We start from the raw sequence: 10,669 nt of genomic DNA on the forward strand, positions 1-10,669 counted from the left end.
TCCCGCCGCGCGCCCACCTTGCGCTTCAAAGCGCGGCGATAGTACTATTACATCAGCGGAGCAACTTTGCGACGTTTCTGTGGAGCGCAAGTAGCCGGACGGTGAAGTGCGGAAACCCCGATGCAGAAAAACCAAAAAATGCGGGAGAACCTGTCTGTATACAGTAGAACCCGATGCAGGGGACTCAAAAATGCAGGACAAACTCTATCCAGGAAAATCCCAGTGCGGAAGATGCTCAATGCAGGAGAATCCCTGCACAGGAGGAGACCCTCGGGGCAGTAGAATCCAAAAAAAAGTAGGAGAACCTCAGTGAAGGACGACCACAGTATAGGAGGATCTCATCGTAGAAGAACCCCAGTGCAGGACCATGTCAGTACAGCAGAACCCCAGTCCAGGAGAAACCTAGTGTACGTGAACAGTGGAGAAGCACACGCTTCAGTGGTTTCATCAAACCCTCTCTATTGTAAAATATGAAATGCAATGTTTTAAAAATGTTACAAATACAAATGTTTTACATTTTACAGCGTTTGCATTTGGTATTGCATTGATTTCTTGAGGCTTATCTGTTGTAAAATGTATTTACAATGTCTTATGCTAATCTATAGTAATAATAACATTTAAAAGCAAGCTAAAAAGCTTATATTTTCAATCAGACATGAAGCTTCGATTATTGAATTCACACACAAACACACACACACACACACTGTCTGAAACCGCTTGTCCTGAACGGGGTCACGGCGAGCCGGAGCCCAACGCCGCAGCACAGGGCGCGTGGCTGGAGGGGAAGGGGACATACCCAGCAGGACGGGACACCAGTCCATCGCAAGGCACCCCAAGCGGGACTCGAACCCCAGACCCGCCAGAGAGCAGGATCCGGCCAAGCCTGCTGCGCCACCGTGCCCCCTGTTTAATTTAATTTAATTTAATTTAAATATATTTGTTTTGTGGGGGGTGCGGTGGCGCAGTGGGTTGGACCACAGTCCTGCTCTCCAGTGGGTCTGGGGTTCGAGTCCCGCTTGGGGTGCCTTGCGACGGACTGGCGTCCCGTCCTGGGTGTGTCCCCTCCCCCCTCCGGCTTTGCGCCCTGTGTTACCGGGTAGGCTCCGGTTCCCGGCGACCCCGTATGGGACAAGCGGTTCTGAAAATGTGTGTGTGTGTTTTGTGGGGGCGCGGTGGTGCAGTGGGTTGGGCCGGGTCCTGCTCTCCGGTGGGTCTGGGGTTCAAGTCCCGCTTGGGGTGCTTTGCGATGGACTGGCGTCCCATCCTGGGTGTGTCCCTTACGCCCTGAGTTGCTGGGTTAGGCTCCGGCTCCCCGCGACCCTATATGGGACAAGCGGTTCAGAAAGTGTGTATATTTCTTTTTTTTTTCGAAATTAAAAAATACGATTTGCTTTGAAGAACAGCAGTGTTATTCTGTGTATTTTATATATGTATATATTTAATTATTTTCTTTTAACTTTGACTAATGATTGCTTGTACAAAAGCACAAGACACCTCCACATTAATGTCTGTCTGTGGTAGATTTATCCAAAACACACACGCACACGCACTTTCTGAGCCGCTCATCCCATACGGGGTCGCAGGGAACCGGAGCCTACCCGGCAACACAGGGCGTATGGCCAGAGGGGGAGGGGACACACCCAGGACGGGAGGCCAGTCCGTCGCAAGGCACCCCAAGCGGGACTCGAACCCCACACCCACGGGAGAGCAGGACCCGGTCCAACCCACTGCGCCACCGCACCCCCCCCCCCCCCCCCCTTTATCCAAAACATTCAGATTAAAGTGGATTTATTAAGTCTAGAAAATAAACTTTGGTCGATAAAAAGAGTTTAACGAACAGTTTCAATGGTTTTATGCAGCGCGAACTTCGCTACGTCTGGGCCCGCGACACGGTCGGGCACGCGACACGCCCGTTCGCGAGCCACACGAAAAAAAGGCGCGCATTTCTCAACCGCCGCCAGCGCGAGCGCACCGTCCGAACTGCCTCACTTCATGTGAAAGGTGAGTAAAGTACGTCAACAACAGATGTATCTTTGCAAGACTAGTACCTGCGTTTTATGTTTAATTAAGTTGACATAATGTGCACATAAATGGTCATCTAAATTAAACTGACTAGACAAGTAGGATACCCATTTCGCCAAAGAAAAACGTATCGACCAGATTTGTGTGTCAGTCACGTCAGTTTCTATTAAAAGTTAAAGCTAACCAACTTAAGCTGAGCTACATTACCTGTTCCTAAACCTTTGTTTTCACAGAATGCTTAGAATGAATAGATCTGCCTTATATAATTAAAATGTGCTAATTTTAAGGTAACCACCTCTGAAAAATATAGTGACATCTCAAACTGTGAAACATTTGCTTTAATATAGAATTGAATGGCTAGAGTTAGTTCTCAGTAAAAGAGGGGGGTAGTAATGAAATAACAGAAAATTACAGACTGTAAGCTCATCTTCTAGTGCCTTGTTCAGATGTGCCTCTGAACCAGTCAGATGGAAAGTGATCTACAGCAGGATCACAGTGAACCTAGCCATTTATGGACCATATGCCTTTAGTAAATATCTAACTGAAGCAATTATTAAATTCTGTTTGAGTAAAAGTAAGTAAAAAGTATCCAATAAATAACAAAATATTAAAGTTGTTAATGGTTGGGAGTGACTCAGCATATAGTGATGTCACCGTGCACTATCATCCTTCTGTGTGGAGCTGCATGGAGTTTTCTGTGGTTCACATGGCCTTTTTCAGATACCCAGAGTTCTCCATTACCTTTGTTGCCCTGTGGATCGTTGAAACTGGACCTCATCTTTTAAGCTATTCTTTCTCCCGACCCTGCAGTGCAAAGCATAACATAAGGTAATTTGCTAATTTGAGGAGAACAGAGTCAAAGGCCATATGTTGTTCGTTCACTAGCCCTCTGTTCAACATCTGCTTGAAGCTAATTGCAAGTTGCGACTTGTGTCGTCAGAAACCTTAGCCATGTATTAGAAGATAAAGGTAAAAATCTTTCTCTCACCAGGCTGCTGTCATTAGCCACATTATGTGAGACAAAAGTGTTAATTTCACAAGGCAGACAATCTTCAAATTCAAGGGTTGTTTCCTGTTAGAGCCTTATTAAACAATTTAAATGACAACAATAATTACATTAATACACTGTATATAATGTAGCAATATATCTTGTTTTGGTACTGTGTAGTAATTTTGTAAATCTGCATTCAATAGTAAATTAATATGTGCAAGTAAATACTGACTTAAAAAATTAATGACCACTTCAAGGCTGAATGCGATCAAGGGCTTAGAGAAGTTAACTTTTTTACTTCACTACTGGAATGGGATTGTACTGACTATAGCGTGGTAAAGAAAACTCAACATTTTTCAGTGTTCTGCTTTTATGTTTTAATTTGCAGATTTTTGTTGCGATGGAAAACTTTGATCTTACAGAAACTCCCCTTAACAATTATTTATGTGAAAAAGACTGTGAGACATTATTTACTAAACGAGCAAGAGTAAGCAGTGGTCTAGAAAATGAATATCTTGCAACTGAAAAATGTTTTGAATGTAGCAGTGCTTCACAAAATTTCATAGAAACTTTGAATACAAAGGCAATCGGAGGCACTCCCGAGGAAGAATTCCTAAAACTGCAGAGTTTAGAAGGTGGAGCAACTGGAGATCAGCATGCAATGCAGAAAGATATTAAATGCCCAGCAAATACTGAATCAGAAGACTTTACTGAATGGGATTTGACTCAAAGAAAAGAACAGCCAGTCACAGTATTATGTGTAGAAAGTGGCGTTAAATGTTTGCTTAGAGAAAATCTGGGTCAGGAAGGGCAAACACAAGGTCTTGAGAGTGATGGGGACACATCTCTTGTTTTTCACCTCGGAGGTGATACAGGCGGTCCATCACTAATAGGTGATATGCAGAGGTATTTACTGGATTCCGAAATGCCTGATGTTGAAGAGGGATCTAAAGACAACTGTGCTGATCTAAACACAGTTACACAGTGGAGGACAGGTTCTGGAAACAGTGCTGAGACAGTGGACTGTGCTTTTGGAAATACCACTGTGGATGCAGCCCAACCAAGTTTGGACAAGACACCTTCAGTGAGTCAAGATGCCAATAATGACAATGAGCATGATGCAGATCACGGTAGGAGCAGTGAAAAGATGCCAGAGGTTGGTATCTTGCTTACTGACCGTACAAACTCTTTGTCACAGTGTAATGAGAAAAATACCCCTTACGATGTTACAAAAATGGAAAAGAATGAAAAGCAACATGAAGGAAACAGAACATCACTGAAGGTTGATAAAAAACATGGCATGGAAGTCTGCAGAATGGAAGAAAAAGCTAACAGCATGCATACTGAGTGTGCTATACCTGAAATGATTGTATATATCAATGACCCTGTTGATGCTAAATCAAAAAATAATTTAGGGAGCAATCTAGCCAGAAACAATATGGAGCTACATCATATTCTCAGTGTATCAGCAAGGGAGAATCCATTTTGTAAAGCTGCTGAAAATTCTCGATGTGAAGAATACATGGCTGGTAGAGGGCAGGAAAAGGACAGTTCAAAAACAGCAGCTGATGTGAGGAAGGTGTCCATTGTAACTGAGGCTGATGTTGGCAGTGAATCCAACAGAATGGGACAATCCAAACACATTGCAACAAGGTCTGACACACAAAGGCTAGGGAAGCAATCTGTAAAAATATTAGAAAAAATAAACAGAAATCAGCGAGACAGATGTGAAGAAAGACACGGGAGGGAACATGATGAAGTTACAGATGATTCCTCTGTCGCCATTTATTACAGCAAATATAAACTGGATGAATTTCCTGTTACAAAGAGTGATGTACTCACAGACAGCTCACTTCCAGTGATGCTACAGGAAGATGAAACGATTGTAGAAGATGGAAAGAAGAGTCTGAACAATACACTAATAGCCAACATACAGTATGGTGCCACGCAGATTGGGGCAGAAGATTTAAATGAAAATGTACACACAGATACTCATATTGCTGAACAACATTGCCCTGCCAGAGATGAAACTGAAATAGAAAACAGTGAAGAGCATAGCTGTAAGAAATTTTCCCCAAAAAGCACTTCTTTCTCTGTAAATTATATAAAACTTTCAGATGGAAATAGTGTAGAAATAGACATTAGATGTCCTTATAGCAGTACAGTTTCCAGCAAACCTATCCATCATGAGAGTAACTCTGACAGCACAGTATCTCTTTTGAATAATCAGACAGGAAAACAAATAGAATGTTATTCCAGTAATACAGCTTTACATACCGGGTTAGAAAACCCAAATCAGGAACAAATTTGTAGTATCACTTCAAACAAACCTTCAAAGGAACTACCGAATTTATGCAACATTGAAACTGTTACTGCTGCACAGAGTGATGCTTGGATTGAAAAAGACGTTCATGAACAGCAAGAGAAAGTGCTAAATGAAGAGGTCAAAGAGAGTATGTCAGCAAATAGCCGTGTTGAGGTAACTCAAGCAATTGTCCCTGAAGGGAACTATTTATCTGATGCCTTTCTGCCCAGTGATGCAGTTGTGCCTCAGTGCAACTCTGATCCGGTGGATGAACAAGTCGGGGACAAAAAAGAAAATGCTGCTCAGTCACCTCTTCCCTTCATTCCTCACCCTGCTCCTGTAGCTCTGGACACTTTTGAAAAAATTCAGCTGATTCCTGAGGCAGAACTTGAATGCAGTTTTCTTCTGAATCCTATTCCAAGTAGGATATTTATGTCAGAGTCAAATTCAGATATTATGGAACCTTTGAATGAGTCCAAACTGATTCAACTATCAAATGAGCAAACTTTAGGTTGCTGCAGCACCAGTAAGCTATTTACTGAAAATAAATGCCTTGAAGTTCGTTCTGGACACAGGTTTGCCCTTTGTAACAGCAGAAATCAGATGCACTCTAGTTACAGTGCCTGGGATGAGAAGTATATTAACAATGTTGTTTATGGTATGAAACAAGAGAATCAGATACCCTTATATTCACAACTTACTGCAACAGAATGTTCTCAGGAGGCAGAGAATTCAGTGGTCACTGCTGGTGGAAGTCCACCACAGAATGTTTTACCTGAAGTCAAACAATTCCCCTTAGAACTGACAGAAAAAAAAGGCATCTGCACTTCAGATGCAGAGGACAGAAACATGTCTACTCTTGAAGTAAAACAGAAGTTTAACTTGGTACTTGAGGAGCTGCGTCTATTTCAAGAAATAAGTTCAGAAGCCGAAAAACTGCCTAGACACACAGAGTTTGCAACAATGGCAAACACCAACCCTGATGGGGAAAATTCTGATTTTGGTACTGGATATATGAGAACTTCAAAAACACAACATGATGGCATTCATAAAGGTTTACATTGCTCTATGATGGGAACTGTTACAGAATGTTCAGAGAATAAAAACAACAGTAGAAGTTCTGAAAGTGAGCAGGAAGTGCCTTTGGAATGTGGTCACATGGCAATAGAGGTGGAAGATTCAATGTACTCTGCTGTCAAACAGAAAGGTGAATATCAGTTTCATGGAATAGGAATACTCCTACAATGGTTACACCTATAGATCTGCTTGTGTGTCAGACTATAATTTTGTGTAAAAAATAGCTATATATACAATGAAACATGTTTATATACCAGTGATATATAAAGCAACTAGCAATAAATTTAAATAGTTAATATGATTATATTATTGTCTTTAATCTTACACAAATTGACTGTGACAACACAAAGTAACTGTTGCTTTGATTAATAAATTTAATACACCATTTACGTTTATATTTGGCAATGTTCTTTTCAACGTTTTATCATGTAATTACAACACTTAATTGTTGTAGACATTCCTTATCTGTATTGAATAATTTGCTCCATCAATACTGAAGCAGTTCTTGAAGCTCTGAATGTATTCACCTTAGATGGGTGTAGAGATACTTTGAATGGATGTAAAAACTGGACACCTGCTTTCTCATTCTCTCCCTCCTTTGTTGGACAAAATGAAGGTAGGGAACATGTCTTTTATACATATATTAACTTGGACTTACCTTATTACAAAATATCAAGTATGTTTATTATATAAATGCTATTTTTAATCTAATAGACATTTATAATTTCTAGAAGTTTTTATGCATGCTCTCACTTCAACGTAATTAAATATCATCTTATTGTAACTGAAACTTTTTTTTTTTTAAATAGGACTAGCTGAGCATCCTAGAAGACTGGAACCTTTAAAAACATGCAGTCGTCCTATAAGAGTTGGACTTTCCAAAAGAGCCAGACCCAAGCAGCTTCATCGATACCTCAAGCGAGGGTATCAGACATAAACACCAAGGCCTTGTTAAGCTTGGTCCTGAAACACCACAGTACATTAGGTATTGTAAGTTATTTCCTAAGTTACTTATTGCCAAAAAACCAAAAAGATTAGACTTCTTAAAACTTGATTATGAGGTGATTATTAGGTGCCTCGAGTCCTTTAAACAGTTCTTTTAGGCTTATAAGGAGCATAAGCTTGGCCAGGATATGACTAGCTTAGGCAGTTGATGCTTGTGCCTCACAGAGTTCAAGCAAGTTACATCCAAATAAATATTAAGGCGGCTTGCTTGACCACCATAGAACAGACACTTTAACTACAGTTTGTCTTTATGTCACATGAGACAGCTCCACTGTCTTTCAGAATAGTCTTTATCCCAGTGTTTTCTCTGATAGCTTTAAAATGTACTACTGTGTTTTATTATGAAATTAAAAATTGTTTAGCAACGTTTGATAGTTACTACATTCTGGAAATTTCTCTAAATTCTGAAACCTGTCAATATGAATGTCCTGCTATAGACCCTAATTTAGTACTGATAACAACTAGCTTCATTTCAATTTCAGAATTACTTGAAATGACTATTTATGATACATATGGGTTCTACACTGTGTGCTAATGCGACATTCATATCTGAGATATTTACTGTAATTCAATTTGGCATGTTTTTGTGTTGAGAGGACAATCTTCGTCACTTGAATAAGTGTTCATGAAAGTTCAATAAACAAAATAGCCTTACTGTCGCAATAAATTAAGTTTTTAAGTAAATTAAAAATGTTCTTTTCTTTTTTGGTTGATGGCTTTATCTGAGGGTATTATTTTATTCAATGTAAATTTTCTAATTTTAAGTTATTGTGCAGGTGTAGTTGACATATTAATTAGTCCGAAAGAAACATGGGTTTGTGATGGTGCGCAACTCATGTCTGCTATCAACTAAAATATTTATAAATAAGAAATAAGAATAAAATAATGATAATATAAATAAAACACATTATTATATAAAATAATGCAATATATTGTAATGTAAATCTAAAATAATATAAAATATTATTCTTTTTATTCATCAGATTGTTTGGACATCTATCCCATGTTCTGTATACTTACTTGGTGCAGTCGTCATATACAAATGGGGGGGTTTAAAACATGCCATTTGTTGTTAGTGCCTCAGTGAAGCAAGAATTTGTGACTGTTGCATCTTACACAGATTTTGTTACCATACCATTACCATTTGTTTTGTTTTAAAACTGAAATTGTATGCCCTCAAGTGAAATTTCACTAACATGCATCTCTCCACATCCATCCACAGAAAAATGGGGTTTAGTATGTACTATGAAAGCTGTCATATATGGGCAGCATACATCGTGAAAGCAGCCTGATGGTTTACTATATTCCTACCAGAAAAGAACATTATGCAACGGCAAGACTGTTAGCCATTAGACCATTTGCATATTTCAATTAGAGAATGCCAAGCTAACCATCTCAGTGTACAGTTTGGTGTGGAATACAGTACATTTCTGCTCCTTATTGACAAGAAGTATGTTCAGACACTTTCTTACAATATTTTGGTTTGTTTAATACAAAGTGTGTTTCATATAAACAGATGGTCAGTACATAGCTACATACCAGCTAGTTCAAAGCATAATACCCAGAAAAAAAACTGACAAAAAAACAATGCAGTCGTAATGGGGTTGGTTAAGTACATTCTCAAATATTTCCCATTAGTCACATCCATATTCATGTGTCTTGGTCATTAAGAGCCTTTGATGCTTGATTATTTGCACTGTGCTTCCTCTGAGCTTCTGAAAGGTTTCATCCGGCATCTGTTTGTACAGTTTTATTCACAGTAATTTGCTGTAATCTGTATTTACATAAGTGTTCTCTGCTTCCTCTTCAGGCCTGTTCTCATGGCAATAAAATTTGAAACATGTAATTAATGCTGATAGTGGTGTAGCACCAACACTGTTTTCTATGGAAAAAAATTGTAAATGAAACTTTCAGCGTGTTTACCAGTAAAAGTGCTGTATAGTATGAAAACTGGTTCCTTCACACTCATGCGCTCTTTCATCCGGTCCATCAAACCTCTAAACTTGCTTGTGACACCAATTTGGTATCCTGAAAAAGTTTGAAAATTGATTTTTTTGTTAATAAGTTATGTCAGGGGAGGTTTTCAGACTTCCAATGTTTATGTTATTTCACTTTAGTGTCATTTCAGAGGCTTTTATTTCTCTAAATTAACTATTTAATAAAAAGCCACAAGGTGCTGTAAACTTAACTGGAAGAGTTGCGGAAATTTAGTTTGTATTTCAGTGCAGAATTAAGTGATGATTCTGATGCTTCTTTAAAAGAATACATGTAGCATGACACATGTAGCATGACCATTTTGTGAGTGCTCGGTGCCTGAGAGATGAGGACAACTGCATATATTCATTTGGAGATTCCATGCTGATATATAAAAAGCAAAGAGCTTTGCACAAGCAGAGCAATATCCATACAGCTGACACCCACTCTACATCATTTCTTGTGACTTTGTTATATGCTCTGTGGTCCATCAGTGCTTTTGATTACAGTAATGGACACATCTGTGTGTCTGTGCTTCTGTGTGTGTGGCTTAACTCAAATTCCCTATGTGTTGAACATGAGAAAGGTAATCATTTTGTAAAATGAGCAAGGGGACTTCAAAGTTGTTGTACTGAGCCAGAAGGTATATCTGGCTTTTGAAGATCGGGGGGAAAAAATGGCCCGTTCTCCCCACAGCTTAATGTTGCTGCTGACGTTCTGTTTGTGTAATTCATTTACAGCACCAGGCTGTGTGATGTGGTTCTCTAATTATGTAACATGGATATTGTGTGTCAATGGCCAAAGAGTACTGCTCTGGGTCTTTGCTGTCAGCTTTTTAATTCCCTGATTTTTATACATAAAGGTTCCTGTTTAAAACCCTTCATAGTGAGAAACATTTTATGAGCTGAATTCCGTTCCTTTTTGTACATTTTTCAGTCTTTCCTTCATACTGATGCACTGTTTATTCAGGGTTTCTCTTTCAGCAGTGAAACTGCATATTTTCTCATTCAGGCTTCTTTGTCCTTGTGTTTTTAAGAATTTGTGTAAATTGTATTTGCAGTGATTTGCTGCTCTAAAAAATTATTTGAACCTGATTTGCTTTTGGCCTCTGAAGGCATTAGGTGTGATAATAATACCTGAAGATCAATAAAAATCTCCACCGCTGCCAGAGAATCAAAAAGGAGGGTTGGAAATGAGTTTTCAGTCTCAGAGTTTTTCTTGCTGTGCCACATACAGTACAATTTCACGGAGCTTCATGGTTAGTTACTCATGCTCTGCTACTAAACTAAAGAAAA

At 39.3% G+C, this 10,669-nt stretch overlaps 1 protein-coding gene across 3 annotated transcripts; it reads left to right on the forward strand.

The window, feature by feature from the left end:
• The first annotated feature begins 33 nt into the window (after nucleotides 1-33).
• Nucleotides 34-7,364, forward strand: LOC108921070 (uncharacterized). Of its 3 annotated transcripts, XM_018730326.2 has the most exons (6): nucleotides 34-407; nucleotides 1,860-2,001; nucleotides 2,743-2,850; nucleotides 3,402-6,525; nucleotides 6,928-7,011; nucleotides 7,205-7,364. In XM_018730326.2, the coding sequence occupies exons 4-6, from the start codon at nucleotides 3,414-3,416 to the stop codon at nucleotides 7,330-7,332; spliced, it is 3,324 nt and encodes a 1,107-aa protein (XP_018585842.2). In that variant the 5' UTR covers nucleotides 34-407; nucleotides 1,860-2,001; nucleotides 2,743-2,850; nucleotides 3,402-3,413; the 3' UTR covers nucleotides 7,333-7,364. The 3 variants fall into 3 exon arrangements, with proteins under 3 accessions (XP_018585842.2, XP_029107413.1, XP_029107414.1); XM_029251580.1 differs by lacking the exon at nucleotides 34-407 and having other exon boundaries at nucleotides 1,772-2,001; XM_029251581.1 differs by lacking the exons at nucleotides 34-407; nucleotides 2,743-2,850 and having other exon boundaries at nucleotides 1,772-2,001.
• Nucleotides 7,365-10,669: the final 3,305 nt, after the last annotated feature.

Source organism: Scleropages formosus, chromosome 1 (assembly GCF_900964775.1).
Source record: "Scleropages formosus chromosome 1, fSclFor1.1, whole genome shotgun sequence".
NCBI lineage: Eukaryota > Metazoa > Chordata > Actinopteri > Osteoglossiformes > Osteoglossidae > Scleropages > Scleropages formosus.

Coding starts and splice junctions, on each gene's coding strand:
- LOC108921070 (XM_018730326.2), top strand. CDS start 3,414: ATGGAAAACTTTGATCTTACAGAAACTCCCCTTAACAATTATTTATGT. Junction 6,526..6,927: donor CTCTGCTGTCAAACAGAAAG/GTGAATATCAGT, acceptor TATTCACCTTAG/ATGGGTGTAGAGATACTTTG. Junction 7,012..7,204: donor CTTTGTTGGACAAAATGAAG/GTAGGGAACATG, acceptor TTTTTTAAATAG/GACTAGCTGAGCATCCTAGA.